Below are 25,408 nucleotides of genomic sequence, written 5' to 3' on the forward strand. Positions count from 1 at the left end.
GGGCTCCCAGTTCAAACCCACCACCCCAGATAGGGCAAGCACAGACAGAACAGAGCTCCCAGGTGCAGCTCTGGGGTTCCTTTTCTTGTGGGGGGAGATGAGGCGGCCAACTGGGATGGGGGGGGGGGGGGGTCACTCCCAGCAACTGTCATCACAACACTGTTGTCAGATTTTTATTTCAAACTCATTAACCTTCCAAGAAATCAAACCATGAGAAGAAAATACAGTACTGAACTCCTAGTGGGCTCCAGCCCCAAAATTATATGACACAGGGGGAGCTGCAGGAAAGGGAGGGGGTTCCAGAAAGAGCTGAGAATCCTATGAGCCATGCAGGTCTTGTCCTTCCTCCACAAGCCGTTTGGTGATGGCAGCACAGAGTCCAGCTGGGCAGAGCCACACAGGTCTCATGCCATGGGACGGACAATAGTGAAACATGTTCCTATAAACCTGCTGCAAAGTAAAGCCCCAAATCCTTCAGCTCCATCAGGCGCAGAGAGACTGTGCTGGACCCAGAGTTCAGGTAGGCACGCAAACCCTCTGCTCCACCCCAACCCAACACGGTGCCCAACAGGCAGCTCTCCACGCTACCTGTGGGTTTGGCACACATCCCCAAGAATGAAGGACAGCATGGCTACAGGGGGCCAGATAATGCCAGGAATTCACTGTATGTCTCTTTTCATGCATGTCAAAGGCTTTGCTGTTGGAGCCCCTCACATCCAGTCTGCATGCCCATGCAGAAGCCCACCTGAGCCACTACTGGGGGTCTGCCCACAAAGACCCTGTGAGATGGGCTTTAGCCCTCCATGCTGATCAGCACTCTTTAGATAAAGAGCAAGAGAGAAACCACCACTACATGGGAAGCCTTCTCCAGCTGAAGCTTTCAGCGAGGCTATTGCAGCTCCCCACCATGGGAGTGGCAAGAAGCCAGCTCCCTCCTTACCACTGACTGCATGCGTAATCCCAGCAGCAAAAGCTATGTCACCCTGGACAAGGAGAGGAAGAAACCTCAAAGCCCAGGGCTGCTCTCAGCACACCACACTGCTCCCGACACTGCCCTGGCACAGGGCAGGCCCATGTCTGCTGCGTACCCACAGCCAGCTACCCTTGGAGGAGCAGAGAAAGAAATGGACCTACTGCTTCCTCTTTTGTTCTGTGCATATGGAAACCTTTATAGCCAGTCTGAAACACAGGAGCGTAGCCCTGAGCAGGGAGAGGAAAATCGCTGTTGAAAAGATCAAAGTCCACCAAAGAAGGGAATCAAGAGGGGAAAGTGCTCCTCGCTCCAGGAAACTGCTCCGGCTGCAGCTAGCTGAGAAACCACTCAGTGACTCCTCACATGAACATGTCATCGTAGCCTGGAGGTGGGAGGTGGTCAGGATCTGGCCTAGAAAGGAATTTAGAACAAAGTCAAACCAGGAACAAGAGCACAACCCTGGAAGGAGAAGCAGAGCAGGGGCAGACTGGGAGCATGCTGTGGTACTTGGCTGCAGCGGCTACCCAGGCATGGCCAAACACCTACCCGGCCCTACCAGCCCCTAAGGGACCAAAGGGGTCAAATCTGGCTCCTGGTGGAACTGCTCCTGGGGGAAGGCGGCCAGGGAGACCTGCTGATGGGTCAATGCCGGGCTGCGGGAATCCAGACCGGAGAGGATCAACGATCATTCCGCCACTCCGACCTCTGGGGAGAGGAAAGGCAGCAAATGAGATGAGATTGGCACAGAAGAGCAACGTACTCCTCCTGCACCCTTCCCCATGCTGCAGCACAACATACGCTCAGTACAGGGTGTAAACTGTAGCTTAACATTACACTGAGATGGGAGTCATGGCAACCTCCTTCTTCCCTCAAGTTCCTGCAAGGAGCCAGGCAGAACACAAACCATGGCTGATAAGTCCCCAGTGGGCTGCTGACCATGCACTGGACCTGCTGGTCCTCACTGCCACTCATAGTCCCATCCCTGCTCCCCTAGGGAAGCACAGTGCTGCAAGAGCCTGCAGACCCCCCGAACCTTTCCAAAGTGCTGCCTGGAAGTCATTTGTTGACCATGGTGGCTCCTCAGAGCTGCCCCATGCTGCGAGTGCCATTCTTCATAGTTGGCTTTATGCAAACTCAGCTGGAGTCTCTGGACACCACTGCCATCATACAAGTCATTAACAACTGTGCTAATGAGTTCCATTACGCCAGGCTGGCTGCCCACAGTGCCCCAGGACAGCCAGGCCCCATGAGCACATGCCTGGAAGTCTGGGTCTCCAGCCCCAGCGCTGGCAGGTGTCAGCACATAAATCTGCTTTCACTTACAATCATTTTTTTGTCATTTACAGAGAAACTGCCCATGAGGAGCTGGAAGCAGTGGGAGAAACAGGGTCTCCCCCACAACTGAACCCCTTTTCCTCACGCTATCGGGTTTCCTCCCAGTCACCCAGGCTTCTCCTTCCAGCAGGGCAGGACATTTCTAGCTGGCCAAACCTGCAGAGAATCAAGTCTTGCAAGAGGGAAAAAATGCGATCCCCACAGGAGAGCTGTTCTAAAGAGGACTCCCCTGAGCTGCAAGGCGCTCTGCAACAACTCCAAGGACTGTTTTTTGTCTGAAGATGTGCTTTTATCTGGAATGGCAGATGATAGGTCCTTCTTGCCCAACCAAACCAAAGACCCAGAGTTGCATCTGGGAAGATCAGTCCCCCAAACAGCCCGGCTTTCACTCAGGCTTTCTCCAGCATCCCTGCTCGAGCATCCCAAAAAGCCAGGAAGCTCACAATCAGGACTCGGGCATCTGTGGACTCAACTTTAAGCCTCTCCTTCTCCAGACTGCTGGGCTGTAAATGCAGCAGCTGGTACCGTTTTAAATTAGAGACTTACATTCACTTAACGATGTATTCAGCTTTGATTTACTGAAGGAATTAGTGTATGTTAAATGAATACAGGCTGATTATTAAACAGACGCAGATTGCAACCTATCATCTAAGCAAGCAACGGGATCTTATTACAATATTAGAACCATATTGAGGTTTAGCAACTGTCAATTGCTCCCTTGCAATTTGTAATGAGGAACTGTTCCACTGCCACCCGCACTCAGACACACTTTGCTCAATGCCTGAGCCAGACTGACAGCAGCTGTTTCAGGGAAGGTCTCTCAGTGAAGGACAGAGCTGGGGACACTCTCAGGACATGCAAAGCACCACCTCCTTTAGCCATACTCACCCCAAAGGATCCAGGTCCTGCCCACCAACAGCGAAAGGGTTCAAAGGAGAAGGCCTGAAACAGAGCACACAGTGAATAAGACTTTCAGTGAAGGGCTGACTTCATGCAGTTTCCAGCCAGCAACACAATGACTGTCCTTGCACTCCTGGAAGGAATATCTTGCAACCTAAGCTCAAGCAGACAGCAGTGGGGCTAAAGAAACAAGAGGTGACATGCAAGGCAGAAGCCACAGCAGAGCCACCACAGTGTCTCTGACTTCCAGCCAAAAGCTTGTGGGGGAACAGAGGGAAAAACCTGTCTGCCACATATAACAGCACTGTCCTTCCCCCTGCTGTTCCTGCTCCACCAGCCCCCAAGCCCTGATGGTCCCTCAACCAGTACAGAGTAGGGCTTCCCTCCTTCCACCCCACATCTTTCCAAAGTAGGGCAAAAAGTAGCTCCTGAACTCATCATTCCATCCCTCAGCAAACAGCTTAAATAAAAAAGAAAAGCTGGCAGCCAGTGAGTCTGAGAACAGGTGGGGAGGATTTTGATCCCCTTCAATCCCCATTCCATCTGTGCAAGATGGGGACCAGAGGTAAAGTTTGTGCCAGGACCTTCAGTGGACACCCGCTGCTCACTCACCACGATGGTGCTCTCATGCCTGCAGGATGCCGGGGTGGGATTCCAAGGGGGTTATAATCCTGGGGCGAGACAGGATCTTTCTTCTCTGCCTGGGACTCCTTCCTGGCCTTTTCTGTGGGGACCCCGAGGGGACTGATGATACCTGAAGCAATCCTCGTCTTCAACTCCTCCATGTTTTTGTAGACCCTGCAGGGATGAGAGGCAAGGTGGTGGGACAGGCAGACTATGGCACTCAGGCACTAAGGTGCTGGACAGGGATGTTGAGAGGATGGACATTCTTTTGGCATCTCTGGCACAAAACATGTACCCAGCTGGCACTCTGCATTTGCACTGGAGAGAGGAGTCCTCCAGGCTCCTCCTAACCTGATCTCTGATCCCATCCCATATGTCCCCCTCCCCATGCTGGTGAGACTTTTTCTCCTGCAGAAAATGTCAAAAAACTGAGATTACTTGTGGAAATCATTTAGGTGCTCTGGGTTGATGTAGTCAGCCACTGCCAAGGTCACGTCTGCCACCTTCTGAGAAGCACGATCCTAGTAAAGACAGGAGAAGCACGGTGTTAGCAGCTGGGCAGAGCTAGGACTGAGGGAGGGAGCAAGCAGAGCCACAGGTAGGGAGGTCAGGACATGAAGAACAAGCTTGCATGCTTCCTGTCCATGTCCCTGTACAGTGCCCAAATCCCCAGCAGCAAAAAAAAAACAAAAAACAAACAACCCAACCATGCAACAAAGCTCTCCCTGCTCACTTCCCCCAGCCCAGGCTGTGAAGGTGAAAGACCAAAATCCAACGACAGCCACAGTCAGGAAGAAGTGACATGGGGCAAAAACATCCTAGCCATATGCTTGTGGGGAAGTGATGTGAAAACACATTCTCAGCTGGAAAAGGGGCACAAAAAGGGACACTGGGCCAGAGTGCAAGGAAAACTGTATCCATGGCCAGGTGTGGCTGTGTTTGACTAGTTTCAGGCTGGGTCACATCCCTAAGGGACAAATGATGCTGTAAGGCAGAACTAATAGCAGCAAAACATTTAAGAAATTGGCTCTACTGTTTTTCACGCATTTTGGACACTAGCATCTGAAAGGAGTCCAACTTCTGCAGCAATCAGTTCGGGTGCTCACCATGACATTGAGGATCATGCTGTCTTCCACCACAATGGCTTTCAGCAGCAGTTCCTGGGCATCATCTGTGGACTTGTAGCGCAGTGTATACACCTCCCTGTTGGCTTCCCAGCCAGCGGGCAGCAGCTCTGACTTCCTTTCATCAGGACCTGACTACAACAAGACAGACAGGACAGTGAGGCCTGCTAGCACCTAGAACAGGAGGGGACACAGCCATCCCTTGCTGAGTAAAAGCCAACAAAGACCCAAACCAGGAGATGCTGCTCCCCACTGCCTGTCACCCCAAAGCTTCCAAGCACGCGGTGCTGTCCGGCTGTGGGGGGCTTTTCTCCCCAAACATTGCCCTGCAGCCCAACACAGCCCCAGCAGACACTCTCCCAGCACCGTTCCAGGCTCCCGATCCCCATCTCAGCACCGGTATCCCCGCAGCAACAGCCTCCCCAAAGCACCACACCTCGGGAACCCCCCACGACACACCGTAGCACCTCCAGGTCCCGCCGGTACAACCCGCAGTGCCCACACGTTCCTCCCTCCGGCAGCGGCTGCCGGGTTGGGCCGCGCGGAGGCGGCGAGCGGCGCTAGGAAAGGCCGAGGATGGGCGCGGCCTAGCGGGGCCTAGCGGCGGTGCAGCCCGGCCCGTATACCTGCTCTCCGGCACCGAGGCAGCGGTAGCCGTGCTGGATCAGCTCCCAGTGGATCCCGCAAACCAATGCATCCTGCGGGCAGGAAATAGCGGCTTGAGCCGAGCGGTACAGCAGCTCCAACCCCGCCATGGCCGCTCCGTTCCGCTCCGCACAGAGCAGGCGCGGCCGGGCCGGGCCGGGCCCTCCCCTTCGTAGAGCCGGGCCGGAGCCGCGTCCACGAGCTGGGCTGAGCCGGGCCGGCCCTCACTAGGGGGCTCCCGTCTGCTGTGCAGCGCCGGGTGGAGGCCTGGGGGGGGTCGGGGGGGATGGAGCGAAATGGCCGCCGCGGGGGCTGGGAGGGCAGGCGTTTCCCTGAGAAACGTGCTGCTCCCTGTCGGAGGTGCCCTTGGATGTGGCAGGGCTCGCTGGTGTCCGTGTGCTGGTTCCTGCCCGGCTCCTGCTCCCTAAGCCTGGGCTCTTTCTCACCAGAAGCGTTGTGACCGGAACACTGGCTGCCCCAGTTAATAAAAATCTAAAGAACCTGCAGCTGTGTTCACGTGCACCCCTGAATTGAGCACTTCCCTTGTTACCTGAAGGAACTGACGCTGCAATGAGCCACTGACAGGGTTATTCCTATGCTTCGTCTCCTTTCCCTGTCTACATCACCTGAGTTAAAATTGCCGCTGAGTTTCCCAGCCCTGCAGCCGGTGTTACCAGCAAGGCTCAGGGGGCTGGAGCAGCATCTGGGTGAAGGAGCCCTGTGCCAAGGAAAGGCATCATCTGCTGCTTTCCCAATCTGATCTCCAGCTCCTTGGGAATGCTCTGATTCATATTGACTTCATGATGCGTCTATTAATTAGCCTGCGCTGTCCAGTCTTTCCATTTCCCCCTCAAGAAGTCACTGAAGCTGAACAACTGACCGCAGCCAATCCTGCTGCTCAGCACTGCCCATTCCTGTGAATCATCTCCCTGGTGGCTGTGGAAATGTTGCACCTCTTGCGAATGGTCCTGCTCTGTGGAAGACTTTCGTGGCATGGAATCTGACAGAGCCATGCAGGTCAGGTGAGAATCTGCAGGAAGGTGACCACTGGTTTCCACTGAGCCAGGCTTTCATCATGGGCATCTGGGACTCAGCTCCAGCCAATGGCTGTTTTGCTCATGTGTAAGAAAAAAGAGGGAATGTCGAAAGACAATGAATTCTGTGGGGCCTCGATGCCCCTAAGAGCCAGGAGAGGCTGCAGGAGCCCTGCCCCAAGCTCTGAGAAGCTGGGCTCAAAGGTGCCGACCCAGACTCTGCCCCATGCTCTGGGTGTGGGTACCCTGAGTGGGCAGCTGCTGGGGGCTTGGGGCTGTCCAACACATGGGCAGGCTGAACCCCTCCCAGGGGCAGTTTGAGCAATATCTGCTTCATCCAACTGGGGTTTGATGAGAGAAGCAGGAAATACCGGAGCTGGAGCTTTTCCATTGCCAGGCCCTTGATTCATAGCAGCGGGAAGTTCTGCCGTGCTGCCCCATGGCTCACAGGCAGCAGCAACAAGGTGCAGCTCCACGTGTCCCTCCCCAGGCACAGCCCTTCTCTCAGTGGGTGAGGAGAGCACCAAGAGTTGTGTCAGCTGAGTGCCCTTTCCTTGGCAGAGCTTCCATCTGTGGGTCTTTCCTTGAGGAACCTGACCCTAAACTCTGCCCCCGCTTGTGCAGAGCTGCTCACTAGGCTGGATGCAGTTCTGCTGCAGGTGTCTGAGATCTGCAGAGTGCTGGCTCCAGGGCAGGGGGAGACAAGAGGAAGCAGTCACACATGCACAACTTATACCAAACTTTCCATCCAACTTGTTCCATTCCTGTTCACCAACCTGTTATCCACTCTTCTATTCATCTCCATACACTCAAATCCATTCATCTCCTTGTCTTCCCATGGTTTTGCCTTGGTGCCTGTGAGGGACACTGGTATTTGGGCTGCACTGGGAGAGCTGGGTGAATCCAGCCCTACCCATGCAGTGACTTTCTGGCTCCATTTTGTTGGACAGATTTAATTGGGCTGAGGGCTGTGACCCTCTCCCACTCTTGTGGGGTCTCCCTCTACTGGCAGGGTCTGCATGAGACCTTGTCACCTGCATTGCAACTTCGTTTATTTTCCCTTCCTCATATCAAAAGGGCTTCCAGCTCCAAGCAGGGGCTGGTGGGTCTTCCCCATGGACTTGGTGTTAGGCCACAATAATGGGAGGAGCAGGAGGGGATACGTACTGCTGGAGCCACCTCCTGCATCCCCCACTCATGGTGGTTGCCTGGGGATGTCCTGGGGAGCTGTGGTCATGGGACTGAGACCTGATGGACCAAGCAGCCCCTCCAGCAGGATACACCCCTCCACATGTCCCTGCCCTGAGGCCAGGTGCCCACCACAGCTGTGCCCATGCCCATGTCTCGCTGCTAAATTGAAGCTGCATTTGCAGAGAACATGTTGCTCTGCTGTCACTGCCTGGTCCACTCGTCCCAGCCCTAGCAAATGGCTCGCATTGTGGCTCTTTGGTGCTGAAAACCACTGGCCAAATGCAAGTGGCTCCCCTAACACCAGTCCTGCAGCCTGCAAACAAAGTGGGAGGCAGCGGGCAGCACAGCTGGGACTGGCAGCCAAATCCTTAATGAGGTGATGAGAATTGCAGGGCCGGCTCATTAGTGCTGCAAGGCAAGCGCGTCGCAACGGTGCTGGTGTTGGAGCAATGGAGATGATCAACTTTCAGAAAACTCTGCAGCTTTTAAAATAGAAGACAGGAATAGGAATGGGGTAAGTTAGCACGTTGGGAACATTTATAAAATATGTCTGTCTGGATCTGAGGCAGCAGCCCTCCTGCCTGTGGCACTGGGAATGAGGAGGAGCTTTGTGCAGCCCTTTTCCCCTCTCTGTGACCAAGGAGAGGGGTGCATGTGGCAATGGTGCACGAGCAGGTGGAGGGGTGCCTCGGGCAGGGCTCACCTCCGTCACACAAACCTCAGTCTCCCTGACCTTCATACTTTCCTGCTGCCTCACAGCTCCCAATGGATGCGCCCACTGCAATGTCGTAACGGGGAGAAGAGGAAACTGATTTCCCAATCGTCCGCAGCCCATGAGCCCTCCGTGCTGGGAATGGCAGCCAGGGTGGCTGGCTCACTGTTCTGTGCCGTGCTGTGCCGTGTCACGTACACCACCTTTTGCATAGGATCCAGTGGGAAAAGGCAGAAAGGAGCCATGGGCAATTCCCCGCAGCAGCCACAGCATCGCAGGCTGCTGTCATCCTGAAGGAGGGGATCCTTGTGGCTGAGCCAGTGGTGCTGCACAGCCAGCATTCTCCTCTGTGTGCCACCCAGTGCCTGCTGGCATGGGCAGAGCCGCTTGAAGGTGCCAACATCCCTGTGCCAAGGAACATGGGATGGGACAGTGCATCAGTGGAGGGTGCCCGTGGGATGACTTTCACCCCTCTCTTTCTTTGTTTCCTGGAGAGGAGAGGCAGTCCCTCTGTGAGCATTTAAGCTCCTCTCTATTTCCCCCAAATTCCAGGGTAAGATGACACCAGGGCAAGGAGAAAGGAGGTTTTTCTCTGCAGAAGAAATTCAAACCACATGCAGCGGGTTCAGAGCAGGAGCAGGAGGAGGGACTGGGCTGCACGGAGCAGGCTCTCAACAGCGACGTGAGACCTAAAGTCAATTAGCACTTTCAGGCCTCTGAACAAGGCCTAGTGCTGTGCTTCTAGCAAGCATAATCCCCGTCTGAGCCTTGCTGCCAGCAGCCTTTGAACATAATTAGGAAGCGCAAAGCCCCAGTGCTTCCCAGAAAAGCCTGTTAGCTCCATGGTGTAAACCTCGCTTGCAAGTAGCGCATCATGCAGGCATGGCTGTGACTCATCAGCTGGAGCTCAGCTCCATTTTTTGGAGGTCATCTTGCTGGACTCCTAATGAGCATTATCCCAAATGGGGCTCCCGTGCTCTCAGTGTCTGCCTTAGCTCTGGGGATGCTCCGCATACCTGAGAGGAGAGGGATGGTTTCACCCGCAGGGTCAGTGGGGATGGGGAAACTGAGGCACAGATTGCTCCAGCAGCTGGGGGGCAGCATCCCCCCGACACCCCCAGCTCACAGCCCAGGCAGCCGTCGCCATCCCTCCCCAGCTCCTGGGGGACCGTGGATGTGCACGGCCTGGGCCAGGCTTTGCAGGAACAAAACAAGGCCATCAATCAGCCTTGCTTCATGCAGCCACGGCCCGCAGGCAGGGCCGGCTCTGTCTGAGCACAGAGGGAACCCCGCATCAAAGCGGCCGCAGACGGCAGCACCCTGCCCGCCAGCAGCGTGCGGCCAACCCTTGCTGCAGAGAGCTGGAGGCACGTGGCCCCCGGGGTGGAGATGGCCTGGTGTGGGAACGGTGGGGCTGTGTACTGCAGGGATGGGGCAATTTGGGTGCAAAACCCCAAATATCCCCATTAGCAAAGGGATGGAGTCGCTCTGCCCGTGACTCCCAGCAAGAGACAGAGCATGGGCTGACCGTACTGTGCCCCCAGCTCTGCTCCCACCCCACAGCTCCCACCGGGGTCACAGGGACTCCATGCTGGAATCAATCCTCCTCCCCCTGCAGCCCGAGGTAGCGGCTCCTTATGGCGCATAACAATGGATGTCTTTTCCAGGTCACTAATTAAGACGTAGAATCAAAGTTATTAAAACGGGAAGGCTTAAAGGAAATGTTCTCCCCAAGGTGTCAGGTATATTAAAGGAAGGGGGAAAATAGCAGAAGGGAAGCAGGGCTGTGAGCTGGGAAAGGACACAGCAGGGACACAGTGGGGACCTGCAGCGACCCCAGCGCACAGCCCAGACCCCAGAGCTGGGGACTACGGACAGCTGCCGAGCATCCCTGCAAGGCAGAAGGGCATGGAGCATCCCTTATGGGATGGGCTCCCCTTCATCCACTCTAAAGGTTGCAAAGAGCCCCCATTTCTCGCACACAACCCCACGGTGCCCTCTGTCCACCTCCACCCACCTCCTGCACGCAGGCACGGCGTTTGCGCTTACACATGTAAAGCATTAGGATTTGTTGAGAAGCCTTTTATGGCTGCATTTTGTTCTTTATTTCCTACAAATTGAATTTGCCGAGGGGATATGTGCGGATTGTGAAATTATTTTGAGAACTGTTCCGCTGGGTTTTTTTTGTTTTTTGTTTTTTTTTTAGTTTCCTTTGTATTAAATATTTACGGGGTTTAAAGGACGGTAAAAAAAAAATAATAAAAGTTAAAAAATAATAATCAAAGTAGAATGGAATAGCAGAGAAGGAAGGAGAAGGGCACTGAAAGGTGACCGGCTGTGACCAGAGCTGAGTACCTGCTAATGGGGCAGCCCTGCATTTAGGCTCAGGGGACAAATGGGACCCACGTCCCCACCCAGTGGTTTCTGCACGCTGTCCTCCTGCCCCTGTGTCCCCCACGCTGGGTGTTTCCCGCTCGTTAAAATCGCAGACACATTTTTCATCTCTTTATATTCTGCCACTGTCATCGTCATTGTTTCGGGCTGGTGTGAATTGGGGACTGGCCGTCCACTGACGCTGCTGCTGCTCCGCTCCAGCCGGCTGCCGCCCTCGCCCCCGGGATGCGCCGGGACAGGGACAGGGATGGCACCGTCCTGCTGCCACCATTTCTCTAGGGACATCTGCACCTAGAGCCATGGCAGCAGCAACCCAGTGCCAGAGGCAGAAGGAAGGGGAAGGGGAAGGGGAAAGTGAAGGGGAAGGGGCAGGGGCAGGGGAAGGGGAAGGGGAAGGGGAAGGGGAAAGGGTGGAGAGGGTGGGAAGGGGTGGGGAGGGGAGGAAGAGGGGAGGGAAGGCAAAGGAAGGGAAGGCAAGGCAAGGCAAAGGAAGGGAAGGGAAGGCAAGGCAAGGGAAAGTAAGGGAAGGGAAGGGAAAGTAAGGGAAGGGAAGGGATGAGGAAGGGGAAAGATACAGGGATGTAAGGATGTGAAGATGCTGGAAAGCAGTGATGTGGAAATGTGAGGATGAGGGATGTAAGGATGTGAATATGCAGGGAAGCAGCCCTGACCTGATGATCCCTCGCCCTGCAGACCTCTCAAGCCCATGGGGTGCTGTGTCCCACTCAGCTGCATTCTGCTCCACTCTCCCAGCATTGCTGGAAATTTTGGCAAAAGGAAAAGAGAGGACTGCAGGGCATAATAGAATTCAGCTCTTGATCTGTTCTAGGAAAAGAAAGGACACACCAAGAGCTCTGCAATTCCTTCCCAATGCCTTGGCTGAGCACCAAGTGCCATCCAGACCCTAGTGATGTTGGGATTGAGCTCCATGCTGCCTGCAGCACCCTGCCCCTGTCTGGATGTGGCTTCCAAGGAGGCTCAGATGAGCAAAGCAGCACTGTAGAAGAGCAGAAAGCATCAGTAACATCAAATTGTCCCCTTTCCCTGGGAGAGGAGCGTTTTGCACCAAGGAGGCCGTGCCATACATCGCTCTTCTACTGCAGTGCTACGGTGTTGGACAGACCCTGCTGGGAGCCAGACAGAGGTGAGGGCACCGGGTGGCACTGTCCCTCTGTCCCACTGTGCCCATGGAGCCAGGGTTGGTCTGTAGCCATGGGTAGGGAGCAGTAAATCCCTGAAATGCTGTGGGTGGGACAGACGGCACACCAGGAGCGCCCAGAATGAGTGCGTGGCAGGGAGCGGAGGGGAGATATTTGGAAATGCACTTTTTCTGGCATCCATTTTTCCTTCCTTTAATCTTTTTTGCTCACATTCCCACGTGGAGAATTCTTTCCATAAGCTAGAGCTTGCAGCTCTGCTCCCACCATGGCTGCGGGCGACGGGGCCGTGCCACCGCATCCCTCCTGTGACAAATGCAGCAAATACAGGGACAGCCACGTTCCCATGCCACCACCATCCATTTCAGCACTCACACTCCCCGGCCGTTTCCTCCCACATTTCAGCATTTTGGAGGATGATGAAGGAGCAGTGTGTCCTCTGTGCGCTCGAGGAGAGAAGCTGCCCACAAAGAGCAGTGCTTGGAGCAGCTCAGCTGCGTTAACACTGGCTTTGTTGTGATTCCAGCTCCTGAAAATTGAATTTGTTAGCGGCATAAACAGGATATAAAGGGGGGGGGGGGAAAGAGTGAGAAGTGTTTTTCTCCATGGCTCTCCCTGTGATGAAGGAGACGACCGGTGAGGACCACATCGCTGGCATTCTGTGCCTTATTAAAACCTTTTTCCTAATGGCAAACAGACGCTGCTCACCCACTGCCTTTCTTGTCCCCCACATTTGCAGGGGGAATGGGATGCCCCAATGCCAGAGCAAGGCTAAGGGTGTTTCAGCAAGACTGACCCCTTCTCTGGGATGGTGACAAATGGTGGATTATTTTTCCCCCCCAAGACACCAAGATGCTCTGCAGCACCTGGGGAAGCTTGGCTGAATCCATTGTCTCTATGCAATGTTATGGGGCTGCTCCCACAGCTCCGGGTTCCCATGGAACAAAAGTTTTCCCTTTGCAATTTCTGCACTTTCCTTTGTTGTTGTTGTTGTTGTTGTTGTTGATGGTGGTGGTTCTTTTTTTTTCTCTTTCTGCCCCAAATTCCTGCTGCTTGGTGTCGTCCCTGACGTCAGCCCTGAGCAGGGCCGGCTGCCGCCTGCCAGGTGGTAGCAATTTTCCTGAACATCGACAAAATATAATTATCACTCTATTTTCACTTCTGAAATATTAAAGCTTGTGCCCCTGCTGGTATTAATTCTGAGAAAACTCTTTATGGGTCACTGTGACTCACGGCCGCGCCGCACTGCCGGCCACCTCGGGGGTGACATGCTCATGTCCCCAAGCCCTGGGGCAATGGGGAACGGGGCCAGGAGTGACCCCGGGATGTGACTGTGCCCAGGGATGGGGGGAAGAGGAGCTCCCACATCCCTCTGGGGACCCACAGCCCTCGTTCCCACAGGTGGAGCTGGGGACTCCCACTGCTTGGGGCCATGCAGGGTGGCTTGGTGGCACTTGGCCCGTGGAGCAAGGAGAGAGGACAAGGACAGACAGCACTTCAAGGTGGCCGAGGAGCAGGTGCATGGCTGTTTCTTTGCTCAGCTGCGTGACATTGAGCCTGACCCAGAGCAGGAGGGGAGGCTCCAGTGGCACCAACCCATCACAGTGCTGCGTGTCTGTGCCTGAAGGCACTCAGCCATGTGCTCACCCACATCCAAGCAAAGGGCTGACGCCCAGAGGGCTCTCAAGACACGCTATTTCCTTCTAACTTGCTGCCCAAAACCATGAGCAAATCCTTTCAGCACCAGCCAGGGTGGGGAGGAGGAAAGGAAGCAGGGAGCCATGAGATTTGGTCACGGTACAAATTGGATCCTATCCCCAGGCAGGCTGCAAGCGAGAGGGTTTGCAGCTAACAGAGCTGTGTGGCATCCACTGGCGCTGTGCATGGGCAGGGTGGCACCCAGGCAGTGCCACCACTGGCACTTTTCTCTCAGCCCCACTGGGGTTTGCTTTTCCCTTGGCCACCCAAGGAGCAGAGCCACCATCCCCAGCACTGTGCCAAACCCTTGGCCACCAGCACACGACCGGGACGGTGAGGGCGAGCGGTGGCACGGGGGGACCACGAGTGCCACAGCTGCAGCCGCATCCCTCTGGGCACTGAGGCTGCCAAGGGAATGCCACCACCCAGGAGCTCCTGCCCAGAGCCTTTGTCTTCTGCTGAATTCCTCCTGGTGAGAGTCATCGGCTGCAGTCAGAGGGTTGACCCTCTTGGGAATGATGGGTGAGAGGGAGCGACGTAGTCACATTACAATTACTTGAAAAAGGAGAGGACTTCTGAGCGCTGAATCACATGGAGCCAGGATCATGCATCTGACCGATGCTTCCATCTGTCTTTCCCAATACTTTCCTTAAATAGCAGAAATATTAAGAGAAATTCAATTGGAATTTGGCATAAATGATTCTTCAGTGAACAGAAGAGGGCCAGCTGCTAACATACTGCTGCCTTGCTCCCTTTCATTAACACGTATACAATTTGCACTGCAGGGAGAGCCAGGGGCTGCCTATAAACTTGCCCAGCAGATAAGGGAATGCTCCATGGTGTGGCTCAGCAGCAGAGAGGTCGTGGATGCCTCACTCTGGGGGAACTGCAGCAGCAAAACTGCCTGCAGTGATGCTTTGGTGTCCCCAGCCTGGCACAGCCCTGCACTGTGTCCCCAGGTTTCCCCACAGCCAGACCCCTCTGTGGGAGCTGCCCCCAGCTCTGCAAATCCATCCATCACCCTGCAGCCCATTTCTCTGCTTTATCTCAAGGGAATCTTTCCCAAACAGCAGTGCAGCACAGCCAGGGGAATGCCCTGAAGGCAGGAAGAGCTCTCTGTCCAATTCCTGTACAGTGCTGCAGTTCCCCGAAGCACTCCCCCGGCTTTCACTTTTCTTTTAAGCTCTGTCCCATCCTTTCCTACAAATGTGCAGTCAACGTAGAGTGAAATGTGGTAGAGTTGGACACGGGGCACTTCTCAACATTGCATTTACTCCTGTTTGGTCCAACCAGCTCTGCAACTTTCTGGCTTCCAAGCAGAGAGCACAGGAGTTGGGTAGCACTCATGGGAAGGCCCCTTGGCATGGACCTATTGCAGAGATGCTGGGCTCCAAGGAGCTCTCTGCTCTCCCACTCCTAAGGAAACAATGTCCAACAACTCTCAACCTCCACATCCCTCTCCTTCTATCTTTCTATGGCTGACACTGCACTCACAACCAGCGCATCCCTCCTGCATCCCCATCCCCACACCCACAGTGCTGCCCCAAATTCCCCTCTCCCCGCAGAGCCCCAGTGCTGCAGGTGATGCCCAGCCCCAGCCCGGCTCATGCCAGCTGCCATCACATTGTTCCCATTCTGACAGCTGTACGGAAACCGGGAGCAATGCTGACATGTGTCAGCTATCACCAGCCAACAAGTGCCGAGGGCGGCTGTCCCCACCACCTAGAGGCTGTCACCCTTGGCTCACGTCACGACAAACCGTGGCAGGGAACCAGAAGTATTGTTTCAATTATTTCCATTATATAAAGTCAAGGCATTCAATATATTCTGCCTCTAAGGGGCTAAGCTAAAGGAGATAAAATAAACACTTGGAAATCTGCTCTGCTGGCGCGTGTGAGGAATTCGGTTCCAGCACCAAACTTCCCCTCTCACTTCTTCACTCTCCTTCGCTTTCCTCCTCTGTTTCCCTTCTCCCACTGCCCCTCTTCCTTCATCACTTCTCCAGACCAATTCCATCTCTGCGTGTGCTTCTGTTTTGGCTCCACCACTGCACAGCTGCTGCAGCAGCCAGGACAGGACTGGAGGAGCTGCAATGCTGGCAGTGCTGGGGATGGGGTGAAGCCAACCCTCCCCTGTACAGCTGCCCCCATGCTCCATGCCCAGCAGCTCTGTATTGTCAGAGGAACCCCTAGGAGGCACAAAGGGGAGCTGGCCCAGACCAGGGCATGGCAGGAGGAGGCAGAGAACAGCTTGCCGTAAGGATGCTGTAGGATGCTCCATGCTCTCAGCTGGTGCAACGATGATTAACCTGCAGCTCAATGCTTCCAGCAGACTGCCCACAGGGCACAGAGCTCCTCCCCAGCACGGGGCTATGGGACACATGGGAGAAGCCAGGAGGAGGCCAGGATGAGGCTGGCAGAGTGCAGGATGTGGCCATGCCATGGAACAAGGCCAGCAGCATGCAGGACATAGCTATGCCATGGGATGAACGCAGTAGAGTACAGAACATGGCTGTGCCGTGGGATGAGGCTGTGCTATGGGATTACACCAGCAATGCAGGGGATGTGGATAGAGGATGCAGGATGCCTCGCATGGTATGAAGTGGGGCCGTCACTTCGTAAACGCCGGAGAAAGGGCCTCTGCAGAGCTGGCGTGGGGAGCGGCTGTGAATTTCCATTCCTGTGGGAAGTGGGCTGCCACCGTCCAAGCATCTGGGCTTGGTATGATGGGAGAAGAATGCCAAATATTTTTCTTCCTTATCCACTACCATCCGTCGAAATCCTCTCCTGATCAAACCCATATTCATCGCTTTGGATGCACGATGCTTTCGGAAAGCCGCCCCTCCCGGCCAGCACGGCACGCAGGGCTCAGACCTGGGAGGAATCAGTGCCTCACCCACAGGGAGCACTGGGCCCCCTCCATCCCATTGGGCTCCTCCATCTCATTGGGCTCCCTCCATCCCACCGCATCCCTCCATCCCAGCAGGTCCCCTCTGGACCCATCCCCAAATCACCCATCGCAGCGTGGTGCCCCTGGGCGGTGCAGCTTTGGAAGGCCCCCAACATTTCCCAGAGATGAAAGCACACTCAAGTGTCAAACAAACTTTCTGAATTATCTCTCTGGATGTTTTCTCCCCGGTGTTTTGGAAGACAGAGGAGGAACATTACATTCCCCCAATGCTGGCACGGTGTGGAGCTGCGGGAGGGAGCAGGGAGCTGCCAGGGCGCCCGCGGGCTCCGCTCTGTGCGCTCCGGTGCTGTCCGTGAGTCAGCACAGCCCCTGGCCGTGGCCCCAGCCGGGCACCTCGCCCCGAAACGCCGCCGAGAACAAAGAGGTAACAGGCGCCTGATTAATGAGCGGACAGCAAATCATCCCTTCCCACTGCAATTTTAGGAGGAGTAGTCATAAATGACCACGTTAAGGGAAATGAACGGGATTGATCTGCTCCTGCGCAAGCACTCATCACCCATCGGGCTCGTTAGCAGCAAATGGCACAGCCCGGGACTGGTGTCATCACTGTCATTGGCAAAGCCTCCGTGGGCATTGTACAGCTTGAGGGATGAGCTGGGGGACCTGCTGTGTGCTGGCCCCAGGACACAGTGCTAACGAGAGCCACCCAACGAGCACGTGTTGGCACGGGGGGTGGCCTCGGATGCAGCGTGGTGCCAGGAGCAGGGCAGTGATGCTGGGAGTGGTGATGCTGGGATCAGGGCAGCAATAACTGGAGCAGGGTGGCGAAATTGCAGCCAGCAGCATCCACAGCTCCCAGGGCAGCAGCAGCTCTATTTATAAGGGATAAAGGGCTGGGGAGAGTGAGGTAGGGGCTGGCTGCTGGTGGGGGACTTTAATATGTCAAATGCATTTTCACAGACAAACACAGACCTTCCTGATCCCACACTGCTCTGCCACACACTGCCGTGCACACACAGGACCCTGCCAGCCCCCACGGATCCACAACAAGGGCACATTCCTGCAGGCACCTTGTTTATGGAAAGCAGTGCTGCGCCAGATGCTGAAAACCTGTGTTTTATGGGTAATTTTTAAATTTATTTCACAACGGCGGGAGAGAAAAACAAAAGCAATCCCAACCATGATTACTCCTGGTTTCCTATGGACAAGGCCAAAGGGGTCTGAAGCAGTTCCTTTGTTTTCTGAATCATAACTCCTTGGGAGTGAAACGCTCATGTGTGGGATGGGGGAGGTTGAGAGACGTGGGGCGGGCTGGGGGAGCTGAAGGGAGAAATCCAAGTGGGGAATGGAGGCAGTGAGGACAGCAACCCCGACACGCAGGTGCAGCTCAGCAGTGGGGCAGCTGCCACCTCCCTCCGTCCCTCTCCCCATCCCCAATTGTCCTCAGGTCTGCCCAGAGTTGGGGTGACACTGATGGATGCATCCACCACAGTGCTTTCTGCTGCAGTGAGTCTGCAGGTGCTCAGTGGTCTCCAAGCCTGACCTGTGCCCTCCCAAGGTAAAGCAGGCCCAGCACATCCCAGGCCCTTGCTTTGGGTAAGGGACAGCCTGCTCTCAGGGTTCTGACCTGAAGGGCTTGTACCTGTGGTGGGAAACTGCTGCCAAGCATCCCACACATAGATGAGAGCATCCCGCATACAAGCTTTGCCCTTGCTGATGTCCAATGTGGGCCCAGGGCTCCCTCTGATTGTGCTGAGACCCCCGGGTTGTGTACAGGGTGAGGGGTGCAGGCAGCTGCTTGGGAGCCAGGTGCTGGGAGCTGCAGCTCAGCTTGGCTCAGCTTGGCCCAGCTAGGTTGGCTTGATTTGGCTCAGTTCTGCTCAGCTTAGAAGAGCTTGGCTCAGCTCAGCACAATTCAGCTTAGCAAGACCCAGTTCCACTCATCTGCTCCCAGCTCAGCTCAACACGACTCTCTTCAGCTTGGCTTGGCTCAGAAAATCTCAGCACAGTTCAGTTCAGCTCAGCTCAGCTCAGCGTGGCTCCACTCAGCTCAGATCGGTCCAGCTCAGCTCGGCTTGACTTGGCTTGGCAAGGCACAGCGCCGCTTGGCTCGGCATGGCACGGCTCGGCATGGCTTGGCAGGCTCGGCATGGCTCAGCAAGGCACGGCATGGCTCGGCTTGGCACAGTATGGCTCAGCACAGCACGGCACACCCGATCCAGCCGCAGGACCCCGCGCCCTTCGCCCCCGACCGGGACTGAATCGGGGCCGTCCCGGGGCGGAGCCACCCGCCTGTCCCCGCCCCGCAGAGCCGGGGGCTTCGTCGTGCCCCCGCCGGGCCGGGATGGCAGCGGGACAGACGGACGGCGGCGGGACGGCGGGACAGCGGGACGCTCCGATCCGGGCCAGGGCTCCGCAGCGCGTCCGTCCTCACTCCTGCCGGTGTCACCGGGGGTTATTTTCCCTTCTCCCCATTTCTCCGGAGGGGAAAAGCGAGGGGCTGCCGTTGGTCCTAAAGGCAGAGCCCACTGGCGCTGCCCTGCGCTGACCGCCCCATGCCCCCATAGCGCTGTGCCGTGCCCGGGGCGATGCTGTGAGCTCCGCTCGGATGGTCTGAGTTCCTCCCTGCCCTCCACTCCTCCTGCCCAGATGCAGTGGATAATATTCATGTTGCTGTTATTCATCAGTTCCGTGGAAATGCTGTCGCAGAACCGATGGAAGAAGCAAGGTAGGGTGGGTGCAGTGCGTGCAGGGGGTCGGGTTTGCCAGTATTTCTGTTCTCAGCTCGATGCAGGAGGTGCAAGAGGAGCAAAACATCCTGAAAGGATGCTCAGATACACCACCATCCCCTGCCCCATCCTTCCCCTGAGCAGACAGATCCAGGGCGCAGAGCAGGGTGTCCTGAGATGTGTCCCCTCCGCTGGGCAGTGCCACCGCGGGGCTGTGACATGAGATGCTCACTTTGTGCCGGGATGGAGACAGGATATTGTGAGAGCAGGGCTTTTCAGAGGCCTTGGACTGCAGAATGGGCAGTTTTCCCTGTGTTGTACATGGTTCTAAGATGTGTCCACGGGGGTGGCAAGGCTGCTGCCAATGTGCCCTGTGTGGGGACAGCCCCAAAAGCTGGCAGTGTGAGCCGGCACTATGGGGGGTGCGAAGGAGCATCCATGGGTCTGAGCACAGCTCCGTGCAACCAGGTGGGGTCCTTTCTCCTGTGCAACACCATCTGCATCTACCACCAGCACACCTGGGGAGGGGTACCCAAGAGCTGTCCCTGATTTCCCCATTCCCAGTGCTATGGAATCCCATCTCAATGTGCAGACAGAGCTGTTTTTAAAGGTGGGCATCATAATATCCACTCATCACATCCCGTCCTGTCCTGGTATCGGCTCCCCACCTTCCATGCCCAGCCAGGAGATGGAGGGAGGACGGCAAAGAAAATCATCCCAAAGAACTGGGGAAGGGAAAGGCACTCGTAAATCCCCGCGTCTCCTGGGAAGCCGCTCTGGCTGCAGCCAGGAACACAAATGTTGTCAGCGTTTGGTAAATATGTAACAGAGACCATAACAACTTAATGGATCCAAGGTGCTTCGTTAGCGGGCTCCCAGCACACGCAGCCTCCTGGCCGCAAAGTGCTGCTGCCTGAGTCCCTGTGCCCTGGCACGAAGAGCAGGAGGGGACAGCTCAGGGACAGCTGCGTGGCACCACTGCAGTGCATCCTTTAGCCCTGGGCTGTAGGGCTGTGGGTCTGTAGGGCAGCAGGTCTGTAGGGCTGCGGGTCTGTAGGGCTGCAGGGAACCCTCTGCCTGCATCTCCTCACTGATCCCCCAGCCCTGTGCTCCTTCTTTTGCTTCCCAGGAGGGCTCTGGGACTGTGATTACAATGGCACTGCCACCTGTGCCACTACCCAAGTGTTCCTTTTTGCCCATTTGGAGATCTGGCCCCACTGCATGTGCCCAAGGTTGCCTCCTCCTCTGGGCTTTGCTATGTGGAAAATCCCCTCTCCACGCTGTCAGACCTGCTGTGAGCGGATGGACCTGGGTGCTGTGCACTCACTGCTGTGTTCTGGCACTGCTGGCACTGCTCAGCATGAGCTTCTGCTCAGAGACACGAAGGGTGAGCTCCAAGCCAGAAGAGAATGTTCCCAACAGCACCGGGTGCAGCAGAGGCATCTTGCTGTGTGCACGGAGAAGCCGGGGGAGGGCCCGGTATGGAGATGCCCTGCTGTTATGGGGTGTGCCCCATCCATGTGTCCATGTCCTTGTCCCTGGGAGCAGAGCCCCCCGGGGCTGCTGTCCCCGTGTAAATCACAGCAGTGGGGGAGAGGAAAGCGGTGGCAGCTCTGGAGCCAGCAGACAGATCCTTACTGCAGCTCCACTCAGATGTTTTCAAAACGCTTTTGTTCCCTTGACACACATCAGGCAGAAGCTAATTAAAGCGCCTTAGAATGCATTTCTACCTGCCGGCTGCTCCCGGTTTCTCTCCCAATTGGGATGTGCTGAAGGTGCCATTGCTGTTCTCCACCCCCCCCCCCCCCCACACACACACAGCCCCTATCCTTGTCCCCGCAGTGAGCACCGGGCTCTTGGAGAACTGCACGGGCTGCGTCCTGTGCTCGGAGGAGAACGGCTGCATCACCTGCCACCACCGGCTCTTCCTGCTCATCTGGAGGGACGGCATCCGCCAGTACGGGGTGTGCGTCCACACCTGCCCCCCCGGCTACTTCGGCGTGCGGGGTCTGGAGGTCAACAGATGCACAAGTACGTGGTGTAGCCAACAGGGCTGCCGTGCCTGCGGGCACCCCGGGGTCCCCCTGCTTCCCGAAGCATCCCCAGGACGTGCAGCCCTGGGCACTGGCTGGAGACGAGGCGGCTGGGATGCAGGGATTTCCCCATCTCCCTTACCCAGTGGGTTTGCGATGGGTCCCCGGGGTTTTCGGCCCCGCGCACGCCCTCCCGCTCACAGCCCCCTCCCCGGCAGAGTGCAGGTCGCCCAGCTGCGAGAGCTGCTTCAGCAAAGACTTCTGCATGAAATGCAAGGAGAAGTTCTACCTGCACAAAGGCCAATGCTTCCGGCAGTGCCCCCCCAGCACCGCGGCTCAGCCCGGCACCCGCGAGTGCCAAGGTAAGCGGCCCCCGCACCCCGCGCACCCCGCGCACCGTGCCAACGCGGCATGGTCACCGTCCCCTCCCCGCGCCCCCATCCTACAGAAATATGCGAGCCGGGGCCCTGGAGCGAGTGGAGCGCCTGCACTCACGAGGGCCGGAACTGCGGCTGCAAATGGGGTCTGGAGACGCGGGTGCGCGAGGTGCCGGGCTCCCCACGGGAGGAGGGGGCTGCGTGCCCCGCGCTGCTGGAGAGCCGCAGGTGCCGCCTGAGGAAGCACTGCCCGGGAGGTGAGCGCAGCCCCGGATGCCCCCCGCAGCCCCCCGGCCCCACGCAGCCCTTTGGTCCCTAAAAGCAAGGAGCGCTGTGGGCTCCGGCGGTGAGCGGCGAGCCGGGATCTCATCTCCCAAGCATTTGGAGGTCGGTGGTGGCTGTTATTACCGTGCAGTTCTGGAGAAAGCCGCCTTCCCAAGCACATGTGCTGAGCAGCCCCTGGCACCGGCCCCATCCTGCCCTGCCTGCGAGGGAGAGGCAGCGCTGAGGCTTTCTGCTTTGCAATTGCAAACGGGGAGGGTTGAGCTGCTGGGGAGGGGGGAATTACCTGCAAAAGTCTGCAAAAAACTGCAACCATCTGCAAAATACCAGGGATGCAGAGACAGCTGGAGGGCATCACCTGGGGGAGCTGTGACAGCCAAGTCCTCATCCTGCTCTGAGATGTGTCCTTGGGATAAGGCATCGTCCTCCCCTGCCCGGTGGTCTCCCTGATTTTATCCAGCCCCCATCACGGGGCTCCTCACCACCTCTCCCAGCACCCAGCCCAGTGGCACTGGGATGGCAGTGGGAACCGGGAGGCGGCTGATGTCACTTTTGGATGCAACCAGCTGGACTGAAAGCTGCTCTAATAAATCTCTGCTTAATAACTGGCAGAAAGGCAGATTGCATGAGATACCGAATCTGTGAGCCTTGGAAGGAGATCTGAGCCACCACCCCTGGCATTGCAGATATTGGAGCTGCAGGTTTGCTGTGCATTGTGCGAGGCGGTGGCAGCAGGAGGGAAGGGCTGGAGGAAGATGAGAATGGCTGCAACCAGGTGTGCTGGGGCTGCAGAGCCAGGAGTGCATCTTCACCAGGGCACCATCAGTCATAAATAACGCTTCGTGCTGACAGCGTGGAGGAGCTGATATCCTGCCCTGCTAAAGCAGCTTTGGGGTGCCAAGTGGTGATGATGTAGGGAAATGTGGCTGCACCATCCATGGCCCTCAAGGCTGGTGGCAGTGGGATGTTCTGCTCTGGAGCACTGTGCCGTGCACGTGCTGGAGGTGTGTGTGCACAGCTCGGTGCCCCCACCACCATCCCTTTGTGGGAACCATAGATTTGGATACACCACATCTCATGGGGTGACCTGAGCTGCGAGCCCTGAGGCTGCAGGGATGGGCTCTGAGGCACAGCCAGGTGCTGGTGGGGATCAGCTGTGGGTCTCTCCCTGAAATAGAAGGAAGCCCCCAGTGCATCTGCATGCAGCCCCAGCAGCAGGAGAAGCCCCTCTGCTCCCCGTCCCCATGCGCCCACCCTCGCTCCCAGGCTCCTGTCCCAACCAGCCGAGTGCTGCCTTATGGGATCCAGATGTTATGGGACAGCGGGTTCGCTCGACGCGCCGAGAGCTGGAGGAAGGAGCTGCCTCATCCCAGCACCGCGCTGTGTGATGAGAGATTTGTGCTACCACTTCTGAGCTGGCCCCTGGAAGCGAGCAGCATCGGAGCTTGGCCCGGGCACAAAACCATCCACGCCACTGTAAATCTGCCTTGTGTCCCCGCCGCGCTCCGTTCCAGACTCTTGGCATCCGTGCCGTGCCCTTTCCTTTGTGGGTGGCAATTGTCTGGGAGATCAGAGCAGAAAAACAGAGCTGAGTAGGAAAAGAGATGGAGCCCTTGGAAAGAAGCAGCATCACCAGTGCTGGAATGCACCGCTGTGCTGCTTGCGCTCTGGGTGCCCACATGGCCCGGTGAATCCACCTGGATTTTGGGCAGCTCCCAAAAGTTTCCTGTTCCATTGGATCCTGCAGGTCTCATACTGCATCCCGCTTTGCTTTGGGGTCTCAGCATTGTCCCCACTGACCTGCAGACTCAGGAGCTGGAGGGACATTTGGGGAGGCATGGATGTACTCATGTCCTCCCTGTGTCCCATCCATGTCCCACCAACCTGTTCCCACCTCCTCACTCCTTGCGCAGAGACAAGGCTCACTGCTTTGACCCCATCATGCAAACCTAAAGGCTTTGGGGACATTGAGGATTTGGGTCCAGCAATGGGTCCTTGTGCCCACACACCCAGCACTGCTCCAGGGACAGCCCTGCATCCCCCCCATCCCACAGATGGGCCTCAGGAAGGATCCAGGTGGCAGCACTCACCCACCTACAGGAGGGCCCCCGCTGCCTATCCCCAGTGAGAAACCCCTCTATTTCTCCTTTTTTTTTTTTCTCTTCCAGAGAAAACCAAACTCAGAAACAAAGGCAAAAAGCGGCAGAAGAAGCAGAGGACAGAGCAGGACGCGGGCACCTAGCGCAGCGACCCCCCCGTGCTGCTCCTGCTTTCCAGCTGCAGAAAATTGCACAATTTTCTCCCCCATCACCCCCCTACCCCAACCTCCCCCTTTCTTTTGAGACAATTTATGGCCTGTAAAACATTTCCTTTTCAGAAAATCTAATTTGCAGTGTCCAAAGCAATGCCCTGGGGCTCGGGCAGGGGGTGGCTCCCTTATTTTGCTGTTCTTCACTCTACCCCTCTCTGCAGCTGGGTGGGATGGGGCTGGTGTGGGTCTGACCGTGCTGCAGGCCATGGATGCTCATCCCATCCCCATGGCACAGAGATGTCCCATCCCCACAGGATCCTGTGTGTGTTGGGGTCCTGCAAGGCTCAGCATCAATGGCACATGTGTGGGTTCACAGCTGCCCTATGTGAGCACAGTGATGTGGGGGATGGGGAGGCTTTGCCCATGCACTCCACATCACAGCAGCCCCCTGCGCCCAGGGAGGAGCTCCACAGCCCCCTCCAGACACGAGCAGGGCAACACCATCCCTGTCCCCATCCAAGGGATATGGGAAAAACATGGAGAAGCACTGCAGCACCTTTGCAATGCGCTTTGCTCCAACTGCTGCTCTCACCACGGGAATCTCTGTGACTGTCTGGAGTTTGGCCACCCCATTCCTCCTCCTGGCACAAATGGGGGCTGTGGGGCCCTTCTAGGAGGAGGGCACTGGGTGTCAGCATCGAGCTGGCTGGGAGCATCGCTCCTCTGTTTGCTTATGGACAAATAAACTATTAAAGCCTCTGGCATCCATTGCCTTTCCTGTGAGGCACTGCTATAGAGACTGTGGGTCAGGGGGTGCTGGGGTCACTCTCAGCTTCAATCCCTGCAGCACACAGCAGTGGTTTTTGGTCATTTCTTTTTGAGGCAGCAGCAGGAGTGAGCAGCGAGCAGTGAGCAATGAGCAGCCAGCTGCATCAATGGGATCCTGTCCCTTCCCCAGGTGCTACTGCAGGGACGTGGGGACAGCAGCCAGCGGGGTGCACACAGGATCTGTGTTAGGGTTAGGATCCAAGAAACCTGG

At 56.5% G+C, this 25,408-nt stretch overlaps 2 protein-coding genes across 5 annotated transcripts; one reads left to right on the plus strand and one right to left on the minus strand.

Annotated features, from left to right (window-relative positions):
* Positions 1-155: 155 nt before the first annotated feature.
* Positions 156-5,836, minus strand: PSMF1 (proteasome inhibitor subunit 1). The gene is made up of 7 exons (XM_031589081.2): positions 5,583-5,836; positions 4,939-5,091; positions 4,271-4,353; positions 3,821-4,006; positions 3,197-3,250; positions 1,520-1,678; positions 156-1,384 (listed from the first exon to the last, which is right to left on the minus strand). Exons 1-7 carry the CDS (start codon positions 5,709-5,711, stop codon positions 1,333-1,335), a joined length of 816 nt encoding a protein of 271 aa, XP_031444941.2. The 5' UTR covers positions 5,712-5,836; the 3' UTR covers positions 156-1,332.
* Positions 5,837-18,574: 12,738 nt separating this feature from the next.
* On the plus strand, positions 18,575-25,338 carry RSPO4 (R-spondin 4). Of its 4 annotated transcripts, none has more exons than XM_090152005.1 (5): positions 19,011-19,425; positions 21,248-21,457; positions 21,678-21,821; positions 21,908-22,093; positions 24,287-25,303. In XM_090152005.1, the coding sequence occupies exons 1-5, from the start codon at positions 19,347-19,349 to the stop codon at positions 24,358-24,360; spliced, it is 693 nt and encodes a 230-aa protein (XP_090008131.1). In that variant the 5' UTR covers positions 19,011-19,346; the 3' UTR covers positions 24,361-25,303. The 4 variants fall into 4 exon arrangements, with proteins under 4 accessions (XP_090008134.1, XP_090008132.1, XP_090008131.1 ...); XM_031589059.2 differs by having other exon boundaries at positions 19,026-19,425; positions 21,269-21,457; positions 24,287-25,301; XM_090152006.1 differs by lacking the exon at positions 21,908-22,093 and having other exon boundaries at positions 18,581-19,425; positions 24,287-25,333.
* Positions 25,339-25,408: the final 70 nt, after the last annotated feature.

Source organism: Phasianus colchicus, chromosome 17, assembly GCF_987193195.1.
Source record: "Phasianus colchicus chromosome 17, bPhaCol1.hap1.1, whole genome shotgun sequence".
NCBI classification, from domain to species: domain Eukaryota; kingdom Metazoa; phylum Chordata; class Aves; order Galliformes; family Phasianidae; genus Phasianus; species Phasianus colchicus.

Bases quoted from the DNA above. Each gene is read 5' to 3' on its own strand.
- RSPO4 (XM_090152006.1), top strand. From the start codon at position 18,813: ATGGCACGGCTCGGCATGGCTTGGCAGGCTCGGCATGGCTCAGCAAGG. The intron at 21,458-21,677 runs GTACGTGGTGTA...CCTCCCCGGCAG, and splicing joins GGAGGTCAACAGATGCACAA to AGTGCAGGTCGCCCAGCTGC. The intron at 21,822-24,286 runs GTAAGCGGCCCC...TTTCTCTTCCAG, and splicing joins CGGCACCCGCGAGTGCCAAG to AGAAAACCAAACTCAGAAAC.
- PSMF1 (XM_031589081.2), bottom strand. From the start codon at position 5,711: ATGGCGGGGTTGGAGCTGCTGTACCGCTCGGCTCAAGCCGCTATTTCC. The intron at 5,092-5,582 runs GTATACGGGCCG...GTCTTGTTGTAG, and splicing joins GCCTCGGTGCCGGAGAGCAG to TCAGGTCCTGATGAAAGGAA. The intron at 4,007-4,270 runs GTAATCTCAGTT...TCATCCCTGCAG, and splicing joins CACCTAAATGATTTCCACAA to GGTCTACAAAAACATGGAGG.